At 39.8% G+C, this 25923-nt stretch overlaps 2 protein-coding genes across 3 annotated transcripts in view; one reads left to right on the top strand and one right to left on the bottom strand.

Moving 5' to 3' along the window:
• Nucleotides 1–3208: 3208 nt before the first annotated feature.
• The window catches only part of GABRA5 (gamma-aminobutyric acid type A receptor subunit alpha5), a 53363-nt gene continuing 30648 nt past the window's right edge, over nucleotides 3209–25923 (bottom strand). Inside the window, exons 6-10 of one of the 2 annotated variants that reach the window (XM_062575013.1) lie at nucleotides 12061–12204; nucleotides 6024–6176; nucleotides 4431–4642; nucleotides 3935–3937; nucleotides 3209–3511 (exon numbers count right to left, since the gene is read on the bottom strand). In XM_062575013.1, the coding sequence (XP_062430997.1) occupies nucleotides 3209–3511; nucleotides 3935–3937; nucleotides 4431–4642; nucleotides 6024–6176; nucleotides 12061–12204 (815 nt within the window). The remainder of the gene's footprint in view (nucleotides 3512–3934; nucleotides 3938–4430; nucleotides 4643–6023; nucleotides 6177–12060; nucleotides 12205–25923) is intronic. The other variant, XM_062575004.1, reaches the window with a different exon arrangement.
• Nucleotides 10532–25923, top strand: part of GABRB3 (gamma-aminobutyric acid type A receptor subunit beta3) — a 190223-nt gene continuing 174831 nt past the window's right edge. The window contains exon 1 of the mRNA XM_062574978.1: nucleotides 10532–10632. Coding sequence (XP_062430962.1) covers nucleotides 10532–10632 — 101 coding nt within the window. The remainder of the gene's footprint in view (nucleotides 10633–25923) is intronic.

Raw genomic sequence — 25923 nt, forward strand, 5'->3', positions numbered from 1 at the left:
GAGAGGAACAGGGCATATATATTTAATATTTCTCCTGAAGATTCATCTAGTCTCTAACAAACAGCATGTCAGAATGCTGATACTATTTCTATTTAGAAAATTGCGCAAAAGTCCCTCACTCCAGATTAGATTTGAATCCACAGTACCTGCTTTGGGTAAGTGGCTGTCCATTAGTTCCTTAATCTTTGGAACATCACTACTCAGTAACTATTTTTGTTTCTAAATCTTACAACTACTTAATCTTCTTGAAAAAAAAAACACAGTCTAGTTCATGCAACTTGAGTATTTGGTATCTGAGGGAAAGAAGTAGCAAGTACTGTTCTTACCACCTGAAGTGAACAAAATGCACTTATTGTACAGAACCTAACTTCTCTTTCACAGCTAAAAATATTATAAATAATGATGCATGATAAAAAAAAATGTGAGCCTGTGCCACCTGTGGGCTGCAAGAGTAGTTGGGAAGAAAATTGAGCTTACAGGTGCAGATGCATACTTGTCAACGATATAGTAATGTGTGTCCCAGAAAAAAAGGCAAATCATCACATGGACTATCTCCTGATGGGTCCTTATCAACTCACCAGTAATCTGCAGACATCCAGTTGAGTAAGATTAGTTTGGCGCATTATGCTCTGTCACTGATGCCGAAGTGTTACATCTCATCCGTTGTTCTGGTGAGATTAGAAATAGCAAGCTGCTGGTAGATTGATTCCTTGCAAGAACTCTGGTTCGGGTGTGTTACCCAGCACATCCATCTGCCATGGGTGTCAATAACATGCCATATCATAAACCACAGGAAAGGACTTCAGGACAGTGAACAGTCATCTGTAGGTACTAAGGCTTCTTCCATCACTGATTAACAGGAGCCCCTAACGTGCTGCTCATTTCATGGACACTTTGTCTAGCCATGGGGGGAATATATGCCCATATCACAGGAAATATCCCCAGGCATTCACCTCCTGACTCACGGCAAGTGTTGTGTTTGCTAGTCCTAACTAATTGGGCTGAGCCTAATTGGGCTCAGCTCTCCTAGTCTAAAAATTCAACCTCTAGGATTGGTGACCTGAGTCTAGCGCTGCATTTATTATGCATTGCTATTGCCATAGGCAGCAGCAGAAGAGGCTGCCCATGGGCTGTGCATCACACACAAGCAGAGAGATCTGTTTCCTTCCACCAGACACCAGGTGCCTTTAGAGCTGCTTTGGAGCTGCGCAGTGCAAGCAAACCACTGAGGACGCCCAGCACAACACGTGTGCACTTCACTGCACTGCCTTCCTGCTGGACTTAGCAAAGCTATGAGCTTTTCACAGAGAAAAGAGGTCTTTTTGACTCACATCTTTCTGTGAGCGGGGAAAACTTACATGCAAGAAAAGAAATATGCATGGGGTTTTATAACGTTTTGTCTCCCAACATGCTCTGCAGTGTTTCACTCTTTTGGGTCCCCGAAGGACTGGATTCATTGGATTCAAACACCATGATTCAGCTTTAGAGATAGAGGAATGAAGATCAATAAGGTGTGGGGCTACTCATAGCCATATGGGATGCCTATATGAAAACTGAGAGCCAAATCCTAACCTCTTAAGTTAGCACTGTAACCAGTAGGTTGGCATGTACCTCCCTCACTCCCTTTTACCAGCTTTCAGTCACCTGCTGGTCCTATGCCCTCCTCCTGGCCACAGGAAATTCTCAAATTTCAAAATTCACATCAAAATAAAAGCTACAAAAAGAAATACACTCATTAGATTTTTTTCTTCACAACATTTAGGAACTGAGAGGAAACACAAGAAGCCCACACAGCTCCTCAGGCCTGGATCTGACCTGTAACTTTCTGGGCAACAGCAAGGCTGAGTCATGTACACACATGTACTCATGTGCATGCACATCTGCTTCCCAATTAATTGTTCTAACTCTAGTGATGACTTTATCTTCCTAAAATGATAACCAGTATAAGAATGACATTTAGCAATCAAGTCTTGAATGCATTTTTTATTTTAAACATTAAGATTAAATTACAAAAGCTTCTGGAACAAGGAAAGGATGCCAAGGAGAAAAGAGCTGAAAACTGAGATTGCATTTTCTCATTCATTGTGAAAGCAAAACACATTGGCAGCAGCAAGGCGTCTTATAGAAAAGTTTCAGATGGACAGTACAAAGATCTTTCTGTCAATATTGTCACTAAAACACCTTGCTGTCACAAAGTACATCTCTTTTCTGATCACCCATCTTTGTCTTGGCTGATTGGTCTTCACTCTGGGAAACAAGTAGTAATTATTTCAGAATTATTTTAATTCTTTACTGTTTAACTCTGCTAATATAACATAATCTTCTTGGGAAAATGTCCAAACATTAGTTACTTTAACCTAATAAAATGTCTACTGCTTTTGTTAAAAATTTTATTTGCAGATATGTTCCTAATCTATGGTAAAGATAATTTCATGCAATATATCTCTGATTTTTGGAATAAATACTGAGAATCATCAGAGAAAATTCTGTTGGAATGCAAAAAACTAAACAAACATATATTATTTTAAGGGCAAGATTCCATCACCTTTATTTACACAAGTAGCATCTTGCTCCCTATGTTACTTCACTGCAAGCCAGAAGTTCAAGCAGTGAAAATCAGCATAGCCCCATTAGGATTTACTGCATTATATTAACTTCTGCTAATGAAAATTGGGCTGTGCACTTTTATTTGTGGAGTAATGTACTATCTATAATCAGTAAAGGTGCTCAAACAGAGCCCTACATTTAGTAATTTGGCACTTTTAGAACTGGTGTTACTCATGGTAACCTATCAGATGACAATAGTGGAGCTCTTCTGTAAAATACAGCTTAAGCCTACATTTGTATGACTGTACATCTGAAGTATAAAAACCACGATATGTAGTACACTTGAACAGTTAAAAAATATAACTTATTTTATTTGTAAACTATCAATGCAAGATACTCAGCAGCAAAGAAGCCATGTTCAATGTCTTCTGATCTTTTATAAAGATCTGTTGCTGTAAGTAAGTAATATAACCATCTTTGAAACATCTGAGGTTACATGTAGAAACAATCAAGGCAATATTATTTGTACATATTATTAAACATGCAAAAAACTTCCTGAAGAATATTGCCCAAATGTAGAAAGTCGTCTGGATCTCAAATTTTCCTTGGTAGAATCTGCTTTGTCAGTATGGCTCACATGTGGCTTTAGAGTCCTTCAGTTTTATTTTGGAGAATTGGCACCTTTAATAACAGGCTCCCTATTCAAATATGTGGCCCAGTAGACTAAGTTAAAAGTTCCAAACAGCACTGGAAAAATTATCCGGGACATTTTGTCAATCTTACTGATGCTGTTATAAGTCTTTTTGTTTTCAGCAGGCTTTTCTTCTGCAGGTTTCACTGGAGCAGTAACAGTGTTTGAGATGACAGATGGGGCTGAGTCCTTTGGTATGTTTGGTGTAGGGGTCATCTTTCCAGTGGTATAAGTATTAGCTGATTTATTTCCCAGTAATTCACGCTCTTTTTTCTGCGGTGTAAATAACAAAACGTTAGACAGCAGGTACAGAAAGTGGAAATATGTTCTCAAAATAGTAACCCCAAATCTACGCACCCTAATCAATCATGCTAACAAATGTCTGTTGGCTATTCTGACTTTGACTCCCAAGCAGTTGTTTTTGCCTTGGAATTATAGCCCTCACTCAGTTTAAACTTTCCCTGATTTCAGCAAACACTAAACAAGGACTGCCAGGGCTGGATCCCGGTTGGCATGTGAATTAGCAGGTCCTTTTGTCAGGGCAACGTTCACCTGCTGAGGTTGCTGCCTTGCAGGCAGTTGCCAAGACACTAACATCGCCCTCCTGACAAAAGGAAGCAGAATAGTGAAAGGCTTATTGTTCCTGCCACTGTCTCCTGTTATTTTACTATTCCTTTATTGCCTGCATGCATGAACTTTCTTTAAGACATCACTTGATAAGAGTCAGTCAGATTCTGAAAGTTTAACTTCAGCATGAAATGCAGAAGTTCATGTCTTCATACCACTACCTTTTTTTTTTCTTTTTTACTGAGGATATTGTGATGGTACCTTGACCCCTGGAGCTCAGTGTGAGCTTTGTCATGTATTTTGGAGAGCACAAGTAGAGTGCTCTACAGAGATATCCTTCACAGTGTATGCTCACTGACTATCAGAATTTTGGTCATTAAAATCCCATGTCACATGTATTTAATGCCCTGTATCCTTTTCATGTAGATATTGGAGAATGACAGTTTATTTCTCTGAACAGCAGAAGGAATTTCCTTGCAAATTTTCTTCTATAGGAAGACGAGAGTATGGCATGAGTTAATTGAATATCTTTTCATGGAGAAGCTGAAGATTGTGCATTCAGGTATTTGAACCCTGATTGGTTCTGCTTTTTATTCTAGATATTCAAAAAATGTAAGGTAAGTACCTTGATTTTAGCAGCTTCAAGAGCTTTTTTGCCATCCCATGCCCAGCTTCTCTTGGTGAAATAGTTGACTGTTGCAAACTCAATCAATGCAGAAAATACAAAGGCATAGCAGACAGCTATAAACCAGTCCATTGCAGTAGCATAGGCCACTTTTGGCAAAGAGTTACGGGCACTGATACTTAAGGTGGTCATGGTGAGGACTGTTGTTACTCCTGTAAAGGAAAAAAAAAAAAAAAAAAAAAAAAAGAAACATAGATTAGCTTGGTAGCCTTTATGAGATTCCGAATATTTTATGAGTAGGCCCCAATTGAGTGTGATACCTAAGAAAGCCACACAAAGTCAGTATTTCCATATTATGTCTGAAAAAGTAAGACACTGCTGACTATGAGAAAATAAAAGCCTCTACCCTCAGATACTTCCTTCTGGGGTATTCTAGTTATCTTTAGTCTTAGTGCATTTAAATATATATATTTTAAAGATAATATAAACCCATTTGTTAGATAAACTAAAATCTTACTGACATTTTATCCTTCTACTTTGATATATGGTGTATATATAGAGTGCCCCTTATTAAGTGTTGCATTATAAAATCAGTGATCGATCTATTTATCAGTAACTTTCATAATGAGGCAGGATTATAGTTTTTGTTTTCCGACCTGTGGATGAATGAAATTGTTGGCCATTACTCATTTCCTTTACAGTAGCTCCTTCTTTCACAGAAGTCTATATATAACAGAGTTGCCACTAATTTCATCTGTGAAAGGCTGCCCCTAACAGGACAAAATGCAACTCTCAGTTACAGCTTTGTAAACCTAGAATCAGTATCACCAGTCAACAAAGCTCCCAATGCAGATCACCGAACTGATGTTTAATCAAAGCTCTCAACTGATTTCAAGAGGATTCTATAGACAAATGACTTAAAAAACTCAGACTTTTATACACAAAACTGCTCTCACTTCCCTGATTTCTCATCTAGTGGATCCTCTGTATTTCATCAGCCTTCAGTTAAGATTATGCTTAATTTTTGCAGTCTTCTAGTGATAAATCAAGTAATTTAGAGATCCCAAATGATTTTTCCATGGCAGCTTCTGTAGTAAATATGTATTTTGTAAATGCAAAATCATATTAATTTGTTTGATAGTAACAGAGATAATTGCCACTAATTAACCTCTACATGTTTTTTTCCAGATAAACATCTTGAAACACAGATAAACAAATGTTTTAAAGCGAAATCTGTTTCAAATGCTTACACTAGAGTATGCATTAACTCTGATAATACGTATATTCTTTTGTTCTGAACTGTTCACTATTTTATGAGTGAAAAAAACACAAATCACATCAATTTGATCCTTCTGTCTTCCCTCCTCTAACCTTCATATAATTGATTCTTGTGCAATTTCTGTCATAATTTTACCAAAAAACCCCAACAATATTTTAAAAAGATTTTGAATTGAAACTAGAAGAGAATAAGGGAACATCTAAAACATCCCAAATAGAAACAGGCATTAGTGCACTGTGGTTTGGTTATAGAAAACCACTTCCATAAACAAGACCATTCTTTCCTGTATACTGCCAGAAAAGTGAGATACTCACCAAAGACTGTTCTGGCAGGGACAGACTCTCTGTTTAGCCAAAATGACACTTGTGATAAGATCACAGTCATAATGCAAGGAAGGTAGGTCTGGATGACAAAATAACCAATTTTTCTTTTCAGATGAAAATGTGCTGTCATAATAGTATATTCACCTAGAAGGAGGAAAATGCACATGTAGATAAAAGTAAAGGAAGTTTACAGATCTAGGGATTCAAGCACCTCCAGCCCCTATCTGAGGATACCATTTAGCCATTCTTAATTGCATGAGCCATGTCTGAATTTCCGCACTGTGGAAAACCAGGACTTGAGATACAGCTGCTGCTAGATCCTGCCAGACTTCATATTTAATCCTCATAATGCCTAAAAGTAGATGAAAATGAATACCCTATTGCATTAAAAGGTGCAATCTGTTAAGTACCTTGAATGCCTGGATGCTCACAACCGTAAAAAAATCCAGATTGGTGACAGTGCCTCAGTCTCACTAGTTTTTGGCTCAGTCCTACAAACTGTCTAAGCAGAACACGATTAAGGCCACCTACTCTTAGAATGCAGATTTAGTAGCAGGACTTATCCTGATTAGGGCAACTGTTAAGGCCAACCTGTGAGTTTTTAAGAATGAGAAGAGGTCCCGACACTCCCTCTTCACCAAATTTATAACAACTGCCTGTTCCAGTGTTGATGTTGCAAAAATACACACTCCATACACTGATCCTGGGAGATGTTGTTGATTTGAGTATCCCAAACTACCAAACTGTTCCTCTAGGAAAAAAAAAAAAAATCCATCCCGTGCATCCAATTTTCCTAGAATTTGATATGTCCTGGCTCTGGAAATATAATCTATTTCTGGGCAGCCACCGTGCCAAGTCTTGTTTGCCTGTGCAATTAGACCTTAATATTGTTTTGCCTGTGTGGAGAACTCACCAAAAGCTCTGACAGTAGTGCTAAATTTCATACCTTTTTATTTGCCAAAGTCACAGCATTGCCTTAATCTGGCTTTTGTGAGATCCTCTGAATTTCAATACAAGCCTAAAAACTCCACTCCAAAAGGGACAGACCAGCTGTCACTTTTCCTAATGTTTCAAAAAAAAAAAAAAAAAAAAAAAAAAAAAAAAAAAACTTAACTAGTTCCTTTAGAGTGTTGCTGTAAAACCATATAGTTGTTACTGAGGACTATTGACTGAAGGTAATTGCCCCCAAAAGCACAAATCTTGCTGTCTAAAAAGAAGCTGTTCTTAGCCTAGAAAAATAAGACTAAAACAAAATATATGAATAAAAAACAAACAACTCCCCCTCTAGCCTCAACAGATCTCCACTCATCTTGATATCAAATTAATTTGAAAGCATGCATTATTCAGCTGGATACTGATGAATCAGAGTAATGCTTGCTCTGAAATATATGTTGTCCTCCAAGAATAAAACAAATATAATTATCCTTTTGACTTACAAATTATGCAGCTCTAGGAGTTTTGGAGGCATGTATCTCATATTTTCTAAAGAATGAGCTGAATGCAGACCTTAGCTTCTTGAGCTAAAGGATTAGCTGTAATATCTGTTGCAAGAGTGGACTGTTATCCTCTATACAACAGCCACTAAAGGAAGATACATAACAGACGGATTCTGCATTGAGTGAATAGTCTGAGCTGAGCTGCAGCCAGAATTGCTAAGCAGTTAGATTTGGCAGATTATTTCTAAGTGACAATATGGCTAATTAACTGAGGACAGGTCTACACTAAAAGGGCTTTTGCACATACAGCTATGCTGATATGTTACACTGGAAGAGCTCCCTTATTTTGAATGAAGTTAAGGGACTTCCTTCCTCCTGGGGATTTTAGACACAAAGACTTGAATAGCACAGAATTTCCTTACCTGACAGTCTGCCACTGTCTTTATGACTTTCTTCTGCAGTCTGATTTTCTTGTGAAATAGCTCTCTGAGGATGGATGGGGAGATGGACGGGGAACGGTGTGAAACTGGAGGGGGGAAACCCTGTAAAGTGATGTCCAATTCCCTTCAATCCAGTGTAATTTCGAACCTGGGACGCTGAACATGCTGTGGTCTCAGGAGGGACCCCACTTGCTTTTTATTTATGAGCATTCAGTTTGTGGATTAACAATAAAATATGCCAGAAGCAGCAGGGTCTATGTGCCTGTGATCTGTTTCTGAGTTGCTACTGCACTGGGATGTTTTTTGAGACACAGTTTCCGTGGTCACTTAGGAGTGATGACATGCATTATTGATTTTGACAGTACGCTTTGGGAGCTGGAATAAAAATCCCTCGTATGAACTGTGCAACTTCAGCAGAGCAACAGGATCCCTGTTTCTATAAAGACAGTAAATGTATGAATGTATGAATTTTGATGGCCTTCTATGGCTGGTTCTTACCTTACTTTATAATTTTCTTTAACCTATCAAGGCTCCTGTTGCCACTGAAAAAATAATATCACATTGATTTTGTATTTGCTCTTCTTTCAACATGTATCTTCTCCTTTTTCCCATGCTTTTCTTTTCAAAAAAAGCCCACACTAGGAATGTTTCCATCGTCAGACATACAGCTTGCAAAAACCCTACAGACATAGCTTGGATTTTAATGCCCTGGGATGACTACTTAAAATAATGCTAAAAGCTGCACGAGTTGCCTTTTGATTTATGGTGAATGAAATCCTGGCTCTGCTGGAGTGGCAAAGCTCCCTTTTACTTCCGTAAGGCTACAATTTATCCTTAGGGCATAAGCTTTCTTGAGCAGGAGCTAATTTTTATTATAGGTTTATGTAGCACTTAAAACAAAAGCCTGTTCCTGATGGGATCCACTAACCACTGCAAAAACAAATTCTAATAATAAATTTAGCAGTAATTGAAAGCTCTCAAATGGAAGCAGCTGCATTTTTTTCTCTATACAGTTGCTAGAATTTGGGGGTGCTAGCCTAAAAATCAAGCTAATACAGGAAGAGCCATGCTGTTGTGCTCCTGCTTATCTTAGATTTTTTTTTTTTTTTATGCTTTAAAAGCTGCAACAACATTTTTAGATATCTAAATAATGGAGTTCTGAAGATCACGCTTAAAAATTTTCAGGATCCTTACATGCATTTTTCCATTGCCATTATGCTCAGATTCAATGGAGCATTTCAGTGAGGACAGGTCAGCTCCTAGACTTGCTTATTGTATATACCTGCGCCCAGGGCTATTGACAACTGACACGTTCTGGCACAAGCCTGAAGTTAGGTCTGTAGCACTGCAGCCCCTGATCATGTCCTTTTAATAGTGCTGCACAGTAAAGAGATCTCTCAAGGAAAAGTCAGAATTATTTGGTGCAAAATGAAAGGCTGAATGCTTCTTTATTATTCGGGCTTTGGACATTGCAGAGTTTAGGCTCCAGCTGGCAGAAGCTAAGAGAGTGGTGGTTTGTCGTGTTTCATGGCATTGCAGATGCTAAGTCAGCTATCAGATATTCTGAGGTGCTCTTTAGGTGGGTAACCAAACTGGGCAACCATCTGCAGAAACCAGCAAGATCCAGCTAGACCCAAATCCCAGCTCTGAGCATTTTTGGCACTCCAGCACCAAGACATGACAGATGTTGGGACTGTTTGAAGCCATGTGAATAGACAAATACCTTTTCTTTTAGGGGCGTGACATTTAGGGACCTTAGCACAAAAAAAACCAACCAACCAACCAAACAAAAAACCCCAAGTGGCACATGCCAGCTACTTTTTGTGGCATGGCCAACACGTTCCTAGTTTCAGGACTGGTTGATACAGGGGGAGTCCCAGCATATCTTTTCTGAGAAGACAGCTTAGCCTAGGGGCTTGGGTACAAAATCAGCAAAATCCAAAGAGATTGGTGCAGATCTAGCATTTAGCATTTTAAAAAAATCTGTCAGAAAGAAGAGCATAAATGTCCTCTGACACATACAAACATTTTGCCTGTGCAACTGCAGGGGCTGTGTAGTTTGACTTGTATGTCACAAAAACCACAAAAGATCTAAACAGTTGGATTTGTACAGTAGCTATTTAGTTTTTCATTTGCACATTCAACAATTCAATAGAAGGAAGAAACATCTTAGACAGTCGTTCACAAGTAACCCTGATTACCAGCCTACTGTGAGCTTGATGAAGTCCAGAAAATCCATCGCTGACTGGTGCTTTCCCTGTGTAAAATCGGATTTTTGTATTTTGCTAATCCCCGGTTACAATCTGTGTCCTGCTCTTTGTGATCCACCCTGCAATCAGAATCCAGCCAGCCCAGATGTAACCTGGGACATTAATATAAAATCTTGATGTTGGAAAACAAGTATTTATTAGCCTAAATCTTAGGATACAGGAGTGAGGTGATTACTGAGCACAAACTTTGGGATTTGTCTGAAGAGTCTGCTGTTTCCTTGGGCTGAGGAGTACAAGAAGCCTTCACGGGCAGAGCTACAAACACGAAGTGGCCCGGAGCTGACACACTGGAGCCCTCACTGCCTCGGCTGGGTTGTTTTCTTGCTCTGAGGAGCAGGACGAGTTTGTAGGAGATGCCCCAAAACATCCTCTGGCTCTTTTTCTTGGCAATGATGAAGGCGAGAGGGGAGCTGCCATTCATTGCAGAAAACAATGCGGCTATGATGGTAAACTGGTAAGGAAAAAGTGTCTTTGCTCTTAAATGGGAGACGGACTGCTTGTCCTTTTTCTATTCATGTGACTGCTCTGACTTCTCTATGTGCTTCTTTTGACTTTAAATATCTTTGCCTTAGCAAAACTGTTTAGCAGCTGTTTTATGGCTCCTAAAATAGGCAAATGGAAGGAATGAAGTTTATAGGAAGGAGCTGATGCTTTGGATTTGTTGATCTCCTGTGCTGCCTGAGTCAGGCTTTCCCTTACTTTGTCTAGTGCTTGGAGAATAAGCGGCAGGCACAGCTGTGTCCCCCTTCAGTGGCATGTTTGGATAGTTTGAGCAGAAAGCTTCGCACTCCTTTATGTTTCAGTCCTACTAACTTTGTGTGTGAATGTATATATACCTGTTTTCATGTCTCCAAAAAATTGCACAGACAATAGTAACAGGTTCCTTACTTCATCTACACCTTTTCCTCTATGATGCTGATTTAGGCTCAAAGGCTGTCATTTTTAATCTCAGGGAAGACTTTGGAGTGCTTTGCTAGCACTACTTTTTACAGGCTGCATTGTTCAAAGCTGGAAGATGCCCCCTTTCCCCTCCCCACACCCTGTGTAAGGAGCAGCGGTGGGATTCTCTCCTCGTTTTAAGGCAGGCTATTTTGTTTCCAGGCTGAGGAGCCCTTCTACTCTATGCCACTAATGCTCTCAGGACAAGTGTATTATGTAACCTGGTTAAGCCCCTGTTCTGCAGAGCCCACGTGACCCCAGGCCCAGCCTGGACCCCCCCTCTGCAGCTATGTGGAGTTCCCCACCAATGCGCGCAGAGGGCTGCCCTTGCGTGGGAGCCTTAAGAAGCAGGGAGGGAGGGCTCACGTGGGTGGCTGGGCTGGGATTAAAGCTTCTTTGCCTCCCTAATGCTGCCACATCTGGCGCCTCCACTTCCAGTTACAGAGGAAACAGGAATCCTCAGAGTTAGCACTTTCTCTCCAGCCACAGGGTCCCCTAGACATGCTGCAGAGCCATGCAACAGCTGCCACCTTCCCTCCCCCCAAGCAGTTTCATCAAGCAAATCATTTTAAAGCTATGATTGAAACAGATCAAATGTGTGGGTGTTTTTTGTATCTGGGCAGAGAAGGGGTTCCTCCCATAGGGAAATAAGCCTGAAGTAGTGCTGGCAGCCTCAGCAAAGGTAGTTGCCAAGAAGGTGCATGTAACTTCTCCAGGGCTCCTACAATTGCAGGATCGTGGACGCATCCTCAGCAACAGCCCTGTGAAGTACCTAAGAGTCAGCAGACACCCTCTCAGTGCCTCTGCTAAATAGCCAGGGATCTGCACATATCTCTCTAAGTCCTACAGACACTTCCCCCTCTCCTTGCAAAATAAACACAGCCTGTAGATCTCTCATAATGCTTGTGCTTCCAGCAAGGATAGGATGGAAAGATTGTCCTACCTGTACTTGTACTTATGTTTTCAGTTCCTACAGTTTGTCCCATCAGGTGGTACTGGTTAAGTCGTGAACCATCTTCTGCCACCACCACAGATGTTGTGGTGCTGTTAGTCCACACATAGATCACTTCAGAATTAGGATAGGCATCTGTTGACAAGGGGGTAAAAAAGATGGTGATGAGTAAAACACTGTATAATATTTTAGTGGATCTTTAAATGATAAATAGTGGGGAGAGGGAAGAATGGAGGAGTGAGACTGGAGAAAAATAAATAAATATGATATAATCATGTTCCCATATGCCCAGCTCAAACAATATTAGGTTGAAGCCTTCTAATGTAACAGATGTGTGGGATGATTTATCAAAGGCTGGAACACTAGAGGTATAAATATAATCCATCAGAGCCACTTGATTTGGGAAAGAGCAGCTCAGACCCATACTCACTTAGTTGGCAATTCTTAAATCCTAGCAAGCTGCAGAAGGTGTTTTGTTGAAGTCCCCCCTCAAAACTACTTAGTATCTTAGGTGCTTTGGATAATGATGACTTCTGTGTGCAAGGATGGACCTTCATGCGCATGGATGAATGGACTTAGGGGTTAGACTATAAAGGAGAACAGGAACTGAGGGTTGTGCATGTAAGAGTGAATGGGTGGTTGTCTGGATATAGATGCACATCTAAAAACGTGAATATGACAAGATTTTTCTCTAACAAGTCTTAGGAAATAAAGGTAGTGGCAGTACTGCTAGCTCATTCATTTCTCAATAACGTTGCTGTTACATTTAAAGCCCTAATACCTTGAGTAATGACACTATTACGAATAAACCTCAGCTTTCTTTTAGAAAGACTATTAAAGTAGGTTTGGGTTTTTTTAAAAGCAATCTCTGTGCAGAAAGTCTTAAAAAAATCCAAGATCTGACTACATATTGAAATATATTTTATTTAATTTAAGCGGTTCTCATGGTTTTTGGAATATCCTGATTGCTGAATGCTTTCAGGTAGCATTACTGCAGGAATGTTACAGTAGGCTGGAGTTCATTGTACTAAAATGTCTGAAATGCAGGCAAGGTTTACTTTCCAAATAAAAGGTGAAATGTAGATAGAGTTGGAAGGGCTCTGAAGCAGAATACTAATATCTAATCTTCTGCATTGTTTAACCTACAGCTTGGGGGTGTAGAACATTTTCTTCTGGAAAAGCTAACATCCGAGCCCAATGCAATCTGTGCAAAGGGCAACACGGTGGCTTTCTAGGCAGGAACTTGACAAGCAAGGGCAAACCACTAGCTTGAAGGATCATATGCACTGTCTCCAACAGACTGCAAGTTTTGTTTGCCAGAGCCAGTAAGCTGTCTTGGAAAGCTACAACTCCATGAAGGACTTAAAAACTTTCACAGACAGCAGTTCAGCATAAGCTTCTGAGTCACTGCAATGGCAAAAAAACAAGCTAAAACAGCCTACAGATTCATACCACCAGGAATGTCAAGCAGAAAATGAGAAGTGATCCTGATTCAAGTTCAGAGCACACCTAGAACAATGAGCTCCAGATCACTGGAGTACATAGCTGGGCAGCAAATAGTATTTTATGTTTTTCCTGTTCTTAGTCTTCCCTTGGCATCTGTGAGAAGCACTGCAGGAGATAGGATACCAGGCTAGATACACTTTGGCACCTTTGGTCTAGCCTTTTATGGTTATTCTTACATTGTTGTCCACATCTCAGAAAAGATATGGAACTAATAAGGACAGAGAGAGTTCAAAAGAGGGTCAGAAGAATTTCCAGGGACTGGAAAACAAGTCTTATGATCTAAAGAGCTCAACTTTCTCTGCTCAGGGAGGTAAGAAGGCTCTCAAAGGATGACAGAAAAGTGTGGTGGATGCTTTGTGTTAATACGCTGGGAGAATACTCGTTCCAAAAGCAAAAACCCAAATTCAAAGTCACTGAAAAAACAGGTGAGATTGCTTAATGTTTATTCTAATGTAAGCAAGCGGACTTCTTTTGTTCTTTCTGAATCTAAATAATTTGATGTTATTTATAATCATTTTCCTGACTTCCCAGTGAAAGGGGAAGCCTGATTAAATTATCTTTTCTCTTCTAAGATCATTCTACCAAAAAAGCAAGAAAAAAAAGGTAAGAGTTGAAACAGACAGCTAAAAATACAGAAAGGTATGATGCTACTGAGAAAATGACAGCAGACATTTATTTCTAGGGGACATTTGATAAATGGCTACAGGTTTTTATCATCTATAACAATGATGAAATAAAGTCATTTTTTCTCCTATCTGTTTACTGGATGAGCATATCCATTTTCCTACATTCTGAAGTCCAACAAACACCACAATGAATAGAAAAACTGTAAACATCTCCCTTGCTGTTCCCCCCACCCCTTCTACTATCTTCCTGCTCTCCTATGTCTGGCAAGGTAAGCATGAAATGGTCTTTCTTACCTCAGTGAACAGAGGATGGGAGCAATCACAGCCAAAGGGAGGAGGTACATTAAGAAAGTTTGACGAAGCAAAGCAGCCAGTTGGTAAGAACTAAAGGATCTCTGCCATTTGCTTTGGCATTGAGGAGTGCCATGTTTTCCCTTGGATAGTCACCCAGGAACTGGAAAAGCAACACTGGGACAATTGCCTGTGTCAATTTGTTGGCCTCGTTCAACGTTTTTCTACTTTAGTCTTTCTTTATGGTAGGAGTTTTAAAAGGACAGAATCAGATATTCAAGCTGCCCTTTCAGGCTAATGAAAGGGTAAGTTGTAGGCAGGGAGTCTTATTCTCAAGGCATTTCTCCCACACCACAGGTGGCAGCCATACTTTCTTTCACCACCCCACCTCCCTGCCCCCATAACTGGAATAGACTCCTGGCAAAACTATAGTGTTTCTTGGCTTCTGAAGTAAAACCACAGAATCACAGAATGGGCAAGGTTCGAAGGGACCTCTGGAGATCATCTAGTCCAACCTCCCTGCTCAGCAGGGTCACCTAGAGCATGGTAGACAGGGTTGCATCCAGGCAGGCCTTGAAGATCTCCAGAGAAGAAGACTCCACCACCTCTCTGGGCAACCTGGTCCAGTGCTCTGTCACTCTCACAGTGAAGAAATCCCTCCTCACATTCAGGTGGAACTTCCTGTGGTTCAGTTTCTGCCCACTGCATAAAAAAACCCAAACACGGACAGCTGCATTCAAACTTCAAGTCCATGGGACTCAGATGTGTTTCCAGGACAGATCTTTTGAACTACCAACCATAAGAAATAAAAACAACACTGAGGTGTGGCCAGTAGGCTTTCATATCCTCATGACAGGACAGAAAATAGTTTGGGAATAAAAGAATCCTGAAAAAACCACCCTTCAAAATCTTTGATAAACCTCACAGGATGCCGTAAGATCTTTGGCCTACTTAACGTAGTGCCTGCATAACGAGATAATACCAACTTGTGAAATGTGGGATGTGTATACGAATGCATACGCTGCATGTTTGAGTTTGCATTTCATAATTAAAAAAAAAAAAATAACACAAAACTCACAGTCCACGACCGGAATTTTTCTTTCAGAAATGTACTAGTTGGAGATTGAATTAATTTAAATTTAGAGTTCCTGAAGGAAAATGATTTTTAGTTTGTTTTCTATTTTACTTATTACAACTGCATAGCTATATTCTTAGACTTCATTGTCATATTTAGTACATGCCTCAGAATCATTGGACTGCCAAATCTTCAAGTGTTGCTAATCCCTATCAAAGCCTGTTGCTTGTCAATATGCACAAAATATCAGTTTACTGAGACATCTAATTATAATCTGAATATGCACTGAAATATCTATCTATCCATCTGTCTGTCTATATATCTGTTTGACTCACTTAAACTGTTTAATAACTCAAATAGATATCCAGGTTTACAATCTTTCAAAAACTTCAAAATTTTATTGCAGGCAATAAAATAGTGCTAAGTCATAAGGTATCAGCCTGAATTCTAAGAGTCAGGCTGGGTTTTTTCTGGTTTACTGGTTCTTCTGGTGAATACTTTTTACCTCATTACAAAGCATCACTCAATCATTGTGCCTAGGCAACTGAGGCCAGATTTGAGCTCTGTAACTGGAATTTCTCATTAAATTCTATTGATAAGAAAGAATCAGTGTACAAAAGAGATCACTCTATAGGAAGAACAGGTGGGAAAGAGAGCTAGTAAAAGAATAGGATTTTAACCGTAAAAACAAGATGTGGTACTAAATATGCATGGACGGGGTCTTGGGGAAAATAGTATTTTTATAATAATCAATTACGAAAGTAAAACTGTAATTTAAATACTTAGAGTAATATATTCACATATTCAATGACTAAAAGCCTAAAATGAAGAGTTTGGAATAGTATGATGATGAATTTGCTGTTCTTTGGGAATCTGAAGTTCATGAAAATCTCTTTAGGGACCTGAAATCATCAGAATTAAGATTGATCATTTAAACTGGCATAAACTTACAGCGGCTTAATAAACAGCACGCATGACTTCAAATGTATGACACAGACAAAATGTATAACATGTAAATAGAAGGGATTATAAATTAGAAAGCTCAGAATGAAGCATTTTTGGGATGGCATGGTGTCACCTAGGTGGGACAACAGAGGACAAGTGACAAAGAAAATGTTGTCATGAAATTAAAACGATTCTAGTAGAAAAGATAATAGGACCCCATGTGGCTGTGAAATGGGCAGTATGAAGTCCAGCCTTACTAAAATTATCATTTCTGTCCTTCCTGAAGTTATGTTTTCCCTATTATTAGATTCTGTATTCACATTTCACAGGGAACGGAATAGGATATTATAAAAAAAGTGTTAGGTCTCAAGAGACTTCATTACCAAGCAACACTAATATACTATAGTGATCATTCCTAAAAAAATAAAGTCCTAAGTCAGACAGAAATTACTGTGCTACAGAAAGCAATTCAGAAGTCATCTCAGTAAAACATGGGAATGGGAATGTGCTAGAAGCTCCTATAGCTCAGAAATGAAACAGAAGCACTGACTGTATCCATGAGGTGGTAACACATACAGGACTGAAGATGCTTGCGAAATTCATTTTGAGACACATAATGTTATATATACATATACATGAGTGTATGTGTATACATATATGTATATATTTTAAGTTTCTTCAGTTTTTCCAAGCCAGTGACAATGGGAGGATCTTGCTTAATTTTAGAAGTTCCAATTCCTGGAGAAAATCTTTGAGTATGGCCTGACTTAGAACTAAAAACAGAAGGCAAATAAAAAAAAAGAACTCGTGATTTTGTTCAAAAGCAACTTTGTGATTTTGGAGGTGTGATTCATCATTAGCATAGGCAAGGCTGCTGACTGCTTTAATTTGGCTATTTGCAAGCTGGTAGACTAAATCACAGATCAGCAATGAATGTAATATGAATACTAATGAACAGTTGTATTGATAATTCATTCAGACACACTGCCTTGCCAGGATGCTACTACACCACTTAAGATTAATCCTGTACTAGGAGCTGTGCAGGGTGACACAGAATTTCTCTCAAGGATCGCTGTGGCAACAGCAGGGCAATCTGAACACTGCCCCTTAAAGAGGTGTGCATATTTGCCACCACACAGGCAGCATCACTAGTAACTTCACCTATTCACTACCCCATCTTGTACATCCACGGGGCAACACAGGAGCAATCCAAGTAGCGCATATATTCCCCAAGCACAGCAACTGCAACTGTGTCTCCTTGCTGTCTCTCCTCCAACTGTTTGGCCACTTGAAAATCCAGATTGTGATCAGGACCTGCTACGAAATCTGCCATAGAGGTACACAGACTAAAAACCATGCATGACATACTAGAGTTCTGCATCCTGGGATAACAGCTCCTCAGACTCCAATCCAAAAAAGAGAAGCATTACGCTGAGAACAGAAAGGTCACTCTCCTGAAATAGGAAGAACTTAAATTGCTGTTTCAGGATTGCATGTTTCTAGGACACATGACAATGCTCCAGGATAGGATAGCCGAAGAAACTCCTCAACGCAGAGTCTGAGATCTGGTACCGCGTGCACAGAAGCCGATGCAGGAAGGCACACTGAAAGGGGTGACTAGGCTGGGGCAAGTGCAGGGCCTCTACCTGTCCGGGTGCCATGCAGCACCCACAGCAGAGGGGAAGTCATCTCCCCAAAGTCCCTGCTCTCACTGAGAACTGACTTTAGGGAGCAGGTGATGGTTTCCTTGTTTGACCTTTCTTTTCAGCCTCCATCCCCTTTCTTTCTCTCACTGCAGCCAGCATTTATAACACAACTTCATCCTTTATTTTCAGATTTAGCAATAGCCGTCTTGATCTAGAACTAATCTGAGGACTGATTTTACCCCACATTTCATGGTGGCTATACAATTGCCCTGCATATGGAAGGAGTCAAAATCTGTTCTTCCAGCCTCTAATATTTTCTCTTTTTTTTCCTTTTTTTTTTTCTGTCATGCTTGCTGTGTTATGGGTGATCTAAATATCTGTTGCAAGGCAACTGAAGCAACAGAGCAGAGGGACAGGCTGGGATGACATTTAAAAATACAAAATATCTTGGGACCTCCCTATTCCTGTGCTGGTCTTTATAGGCCAGGCATATGGTAATTCCAAATTTGTGGGCTAGGTTTACTGCTGTAGTAACATTTAATGAATTTTGAATTTAAAATCACTTTATTAGGTGGCTATATTAACTGCTTCATTAGTAAAAAGAGCATGGTCATGAAGAAGATGTTAGAGATTTAATTTACTTTTTGCAAAGCAAATAAAAGTAGCCTCTGAAGTGTGATTGACACCATTATTCATGTTGCATATTATCTTGCTCTGTAAGCAATCTTGATTGTAGTGGTCTACTCATACTCATACTGCCACTTACTATCAGCAAAGCTACTATGATAAGCTCTCCAGCAGGATCCTTGAAGATGCTTCTGAGGAACACTCAGTGAATTACAGAAAATAATCAATTTGATCTTGTTGTGAAGAGTTCTTTCACAAAATATGGTAATTTTAGCTAAATCTAACATCATAGAATAAAATTTTGACCTCACCAAAATCAACAGATGTTCTTCCCAACAACTTCAGTGGGGCCAGGAACTCACCCATTACAATTAGCATATCTATCAAGCTACTGTTCAAAGGATCGTGGTTTATAAATCAGTATGGCCTGAACTCAGCCAAGAGTGATTGGGACTACTTGTGGCATTAAATATATGCCTTTGCTTCTGAAACCAGTCCCTTAATGAAGAAATTTACAATTCTCAGAAGTACTGCTACACTAATAACATTGTATGGATGTATAATAAATAGGTATGTAAAGGCAGTAGGCTGAAATGTTATTATTCAAACAGTGTAATACTGCTAGGAAATCACAACCATTAGAACTTATTCCCAATGCCCAAGTTACAGTCATCTAAAACTCAGAAGTGGGAAATCTCCAGACATTCATGGTTAGAAAACAGATCTTCCGATTCCCATTCTCAGCTGCTAGCCTGAAAGCTCAGCTAGTTTAACTGAGTTTTCCCAAATACAGAGTGCCTGTCCTTTAGAAAGTATGTCACTGTTTTATATAGTGTGACATACTGCAGCATGACTGAAAATGTCAGGTACTGTTGGCTACTGAAACAGCACACAAAAGTCTTAAAACTATGTCTGTTCCAGAGGTCTTCAGAAGGAAATGCAAAATGAAGAGCATCTGCAGTCCCAAGAATGGGTGCTGGCCTAGAAACCAAGAAGTATGGTTTGTTTTCCTGCTTCTGGCACTAAGACGAAATTTTGGAAGAAACTCCAACTTTTTAAGTTTCTGACTATACATTTCTACTGTGGGTCAGCATGTGACCCATAACTGTACTATAACGTATTTAAGAGAATAGGGTTACTCCAGGAGATCATAGATCTTGTTTGCCACATGAGGGCTGCCACAGACTCACTCTTCCTTTTCCTTCAATTCACCTTTCTCTTGTGTATCATCAAGGCCCTTTCATTTCCCTTCATAATGAACACAAAAGAAGCAGTTTGCTAATGGGTACAAAGCCTCCTGAGGCCATCAATTCAAACTGCCCTACCTTAGTGATGGACAAAAGCTATTTCCATCAGGAGCCCCTCTAAAGTGAGTTGTTGACTCCAGCCTCCAGTTGCTTATCAAGTAGCTGCCATTTCAGATGCCGCCTGTGGCAGAAGCTAAATGAATCTCCCTCTTTGGAAAATATCCCTTGGAGGTGCAGAGACCCAGGCCCAAAGGTGCTTACTGATTTTATCTTTTCTGTACACAAGTGAAACATTTCCTTATCTACAGCCATCAACTGACCCATTTTAGTCATCTGCTTTAGAAGGAGATTAAACTGAGCTTAAAAATATCTACTTCTCTCCCCTGACTATAAGAGGGTGAGAGTGATTAGCCTAGCTGTATATATTTACACTGGAGAAATATAAATAGGTAAGAAAAATCCCATCTTTGCTGACAGATTTACTACTGGGATGTTTACAGTAAAATCAGTAGCTGCTATCACAGGCTGGACATGAGCAGTTTTTCAGTGAAAATGATGTGGGAACAGGAAAAAAAAAGAAGGTCCTTCAGGCTTTCCTTCTTCCCATTCCATCTTCCCTTGCATTTCTTCACTGAGGACAACAAAAAAAGGTTGTTTCTTTTGAAGAAATATGCTGAGCTAGAACTGCAGCATGTACTGAACTAAAATCTTGGGCTAACCTGTCTTTCTTTATTGGAGATAGAGTTGATAAGGGATCTAGCGATTTAAAGGAAGAATTCCCTGGCTGATGACAGAGCTGTCATGAAGGTGCTGCCAGTTGGAAACTGAAATCAAAGCATCTTGCAGCATTTTCTTCAAAATTGTAGGCAAGTCATTCTGTCATTAATGTACTGTAGTAGCACTAGGAGGCTCTAATTGAACCTAGGGACTCATAATGACAGATGCAAGAAAAGCAGCTAATGAACCACTCTGTCTTTGCTCAATGAGACTGCAATTGCTCTTTGCCTCCTTTATCCTCACCTGCAAAATGTAGGCTGCAGAGTCCTACCTCCCTCACATCACGAACATGAGAATGACTGCAGAAACATTTCTGAAATGCTTACAAGCCATGGAAATAGCCACCTTAGAAAATAACAGCCATTAAATACATGACTTGGAAAGCAACAGAGCAGTATTTACCTATTTGTCTCACTTGCAAATAATATCCCATTTATCTACGGGATAAACCAGTGATCCATGGCTGGCCCTCAACTATTTTTTGGGCATTAGGGGCTCAGCTATGTCTTCGCAGTTTTGCAAAGGGTTGTTTGAAGGCTATATATGCCTTAAGCACATTAAACACAGAGTATCTCTACATTGCTTTCAACAGCTGATAACTCAAATTGAGCCACTGTTTTCCTGTAATCAGGCAGTTCTGTGACCTTTAAATTTAGGCTGAAATCTCCAGTAGGGGCAAGACATGATGATGTTTTATCAAACACCTGGCTATCCAGACTACTCTGCCACAATGGTGTCTTGAGCTCTTCTACATGAGACAAGAAATTTTGTTGAATATCTCCACACCAGCTCTGTCCCTTACCTGCAATTTTGTTTCCTTCAGCTTGAAAATGCTGCCTGTCAAGCTTTTCCCCTCAAAAAGCCTGAGGAGTGCAGGCCAACACTCAATGAGGAGGCTGCTCGTGAGGAACAAGCATGCAGCTTGCAGGCTTTCAGCAATCGCCTTTCAGCAGCCTCTCTGCAACTGGTATAAAAGATGCTGCCCGAGTCCCCAGCAAGAGCTCCTTACAAATACAAAAAATGGTTTCATTAACCATGATCTTGCCTGCACAGTGGCTGCACTGGGCTGGTAGGCAGCCAAATCCACAGCCGCTGCACTTCAGCAGAACTTGCAGCCTGCAGTTATCGCCGACTGTGAGCTGGACGCAGGAGACAAGAGCTTTTTCAGCTCCCGTGGTAAATGCCCTGTGCTAACCACTGTTCTGTATGACCTTGCCTTTTAACTCTATTATGGACCTCCAGGGAAAAAAAAAGTCACTGACTTCTGAACAGAGAATCACAAAAAGAATCAAGTGACTGATCCAAAAATGGGTTGTACTTCACAGGAAAATAATCATGCCTAGAGGACTGGAGAGTAGCAAATGCCATGTTTTAAATGTATTTTTAAAATTCTCTAGGTGGGATCATTTATAGATGACAAACTCTTTGAAAAGTTAATTAAAGGCAGTGACTGCAAGCAATTAGGATGAAACCAGTTGAGTCTCTCCAAAGAAAGATTACACCATGCCAATCTCTTGTAGAAAGGTCTGACTATGTCGTAGTTACGGGTGAAGAAAAACTGACTGTCCTGACAATTTTGGGGCCTCAGATCTTTTTACTTTTGTCACAATAAAAGGTATCATTCATATGGGAAACCCACCAAATGAGAAAGTGGTTAGGGCCATGCTTGTTTTTAAATTCTGATCAAAAGTAGGATCTCATAATGATGGGACTATGAACCACACAGTCTAGGCCCAGAAGCCTATTTTTTAATTTCTAAGCAGATTTCTACAAAGAAAAGTTCCTTAGATCTCCGAAATACCCAAATATGACAGTATTTTCTTTTATGCATCACATCCCCTGAATCTCCTGCCCTTTGGAGCTCCAGATTACATTGCTCCATGTCGGCTTTGGGATTGAACACAAGAATGAAGATGCTGACAGCACTACCTACTCAAAACTAGATGAAAAAGGTTTCTATATTCGTACCAAACTATATTTGAAATGAGTACAGTTTATGTTGTGAGAACACATAACTGTTTATTGGTATAACCTACTCCACCAGATGTAGGAAGAACAATACAGCTCAAATGAGATGCTTGCAGAAATGATATAGTTGTCTCTGCATTGAAAAGCTTTACTGATTTAATATATTAAGATTCCTTTTAAAAAAGAACACTTCCACATGAAAGAACTAAAATAGTACCTAGACCAGATATAATCGCTTACCACCAATATATGCAACACCTAATTAATCCACAGCAGAGACTGGTTCCTCTGACCAAAGTACCACATCTATTTCTGTCCTAGCAACGTAGAGAAAAAGGGACTTTGAAGTTCCTCTAACCAAGGTACAATACACTTACCCAAATCTGAGCTAGTATCATAGAGAAATCAGAACTTCTAAATTATGACTCATCTCATCCTTAGGCAGTCATTAGAAACAGGTTTATTGAATTGCACTACAGAAATACTTATTTAAGAGCTACGTAATCAGTGATCACAAAGGGAATCTAGACAACTCATTCAGATATAGCTGTCTAAAATTGTCAGAGACCCATCCCGTCTGTTACCCAAGGCTCTGCTACCAATGCAAGGCTTTTAATATGCACCCAGATAATTCTGTTCACTCTGCAGCAGAATATTTCCATGTCTCAGAACAGACAAGAGTCACAGTAGATTTCTGGAAGTCTAATGGAGCCTAGTGGCTCTACTGAATCCCTGTGTTTTGTGACTATTCCTTCAGGAATCTGAGAATTAAGAACTTCTGAACTAACAGAATGAATTCTTTAAACAGTACAGGCCCACAACTAATCATGTGTTCACAATTTCAAGGAAACTAGAGGTGATTCACATCTTCTCATCTGATTTTAAAGAGCGTCTAGAAAATTAGTTCAGATTAAGTGTCTACACTTCACAAAGCTGAATTTAAGTAAAACTATACCCTGGTTCAAGGTAGTTGTTTAGACCTCTGTCTTGTCATGAACACCTCTTTCAGCATGTCTGGAGATTCAGTTAAAGTTTAGAGGAGAAGAACTCCAACTAAAGTGGTGATTGGTAACTGGTGGTGGCATGTGGTAGAAGGAGGGAGCAGGGAGTAATATTAAGTGTCTTAGAAATACTGAATTCCAGTATTCAACTAGCTTCACCTAATTTTAGTCAATTAGGTGTCTAATACAATGGAAGTGTTTAAGTAAGCAGTGATAAACCTAAGGAAAATGTAAAAGAAGACTTGACACGCACAAGTAACATGCCTCTGTTGGCTTCAAGAAAAGCTTCTAATGTGCTGCATGAAGGGCAAATTTATAATTTCCATATAAGTGGGCTTTTCTATAAATCACAAAATCTCAACCTAGTCTTAAACTTGGCTGCTCTTAGCATTTCACTCAGAACTTCCCTGTCTCTCTCCATAGGCCCTTTCAAAGAAGTAATATGCTAAATGGGAATTTGGGTCTGTTTGGAAGGATTCTGTTTCGAAGTTCTCCCACCCGACATGCAGCACTCAATGCAACTACTGGCTGGTGCTAGTAGGAGGTACACAGTGTCAGCAAACCCTCTATAGCTGCCTTCCTGCCAGTGATATCACAACTATTTCTGAGCATTATAGAAAAACTTAATCATAAGAATTTTCTTAAAAAAATTTTTGGAAAGTTTCTCAACTTTAGGTATGTGGAAAGTGTAAAAACTGAGTGTCGTAATATGACTACTTGACTGTTGCAATGAAATCCTGAGATACTGGTGAAATTACTGTCTCTTCATTACTCTGACATCACAGACCTTCTCAGAGGAAAATAAGTTGAGTATGCTTACTGCTACAGAAATAACCTCTGCACTTGCCTTAATCAAAGACAACAGAAGATACCATGACTCACTTTGCCCTGGTAAAGAGGGAGTTTACATAAACCACATTAACTAATCTCTTCATACACTACTGATTTTACTTAGCACTGTTTTCTTATAATCTACAAACTCCCTATTTGAGCTACAATGAGCAGCCTTTTCCACCTCCATGGCCAAATGAAATTCATCAGGAATAGAAGCTAGGCCTCTTTTCCCAAAGCATCGCTGGTGACCTAGGAGACCTCATTATTTTCAAAATATTCAATGGAATCTCCACTTACTCCAAAAACAGGAGCATTTTTTGTGGTTGAGCAACCACAGGGCAGCAGATTCGTGCATTCATCTATTCCACAATAAAAGATCTGAAAAAAATACCTATACTCAGTCACTGTGCCTTCAAAAGACAGTTGTGATAAACCTTACAGTATTTGACACTATCAAAGTATTGGTTAACATTCCCTAATAGCAATTAACTCATTCATGTTCAGGGCAACCCTCTGAGCTACGTAAAACTGATATAATTAACACAGGAGCAAAATGAGATTTAGGAGTTAAGTCAGTTGCCTGGGCATAGGCCTTCACGGTCTAGTGGATTAGACATCTGTCCCTCCAAGCAAAGAAGTTGAGTTTAATCCTTTTTCTGACATTGATTTGCTGTGTGACCTTACGAAAAGTCAATTAACTTCTCTGCCTCAGCTGCCCTGGAGATAATGATGCTTACCTACCTAGTGACACATAGGTGTTTGGAGGCTGTGCTAAATGATACATTTAATGTACTCTTAAGGCCTAGTGGTGGACGAGGTGAGACACTAAAGCTTCCTAACTTTAATGTTCTTGCTGTCATATCTAATTCCTCCTCCCAAAACTAAAAATAACTTGGGGGCAAGGAGGAATTTCTTTAGGCTAAGACACAGCTTGTGAAACTCTAGGTGGCTTTAGGAAATTTTGTCAGATCCTGTTTGATCCGCAAACTTACTTAGAATATAGTTCAGTACTAGAATTGCAACAGAAAGTTTATTTTTAACTCAGCCATGGAAGAAACTAACATCCTTCCCATCCTACCGTGATGTAATGAACAGACTGCCAGGGCCATATTTACTGAGCACCTACAACTCAAGCAGCGCCAAGCCTGTGGCAGAGCTCACCCCCAAGAGGCTCGTCCCATGGACCATCCCCAGTCCTCCCGTAACTCTAGCTAAGATTTCTGCAGGTAGCCTTACCCATAAGCAGGATGCAAGCCCGGAGGGCCAGTACACATACCAGCGCTATCTGAGAGAGACCAACCTGACCACACC

This window comes from Rhea pennata, chromosome 1, assembly GCF_028389875.1.
Source record: "Rhea pennata isolate bPtePen1 chromosome 1, bPtePen1.pri, whole genome shotgun sequence".
In the NCBI taxonomy this organism is placed as follows: domain Eukaryota; kingdom Metazoa; phylum Chordata; class Aves; order Rheiformes; family Rheidae; genus Rhea; species Rhea pennata.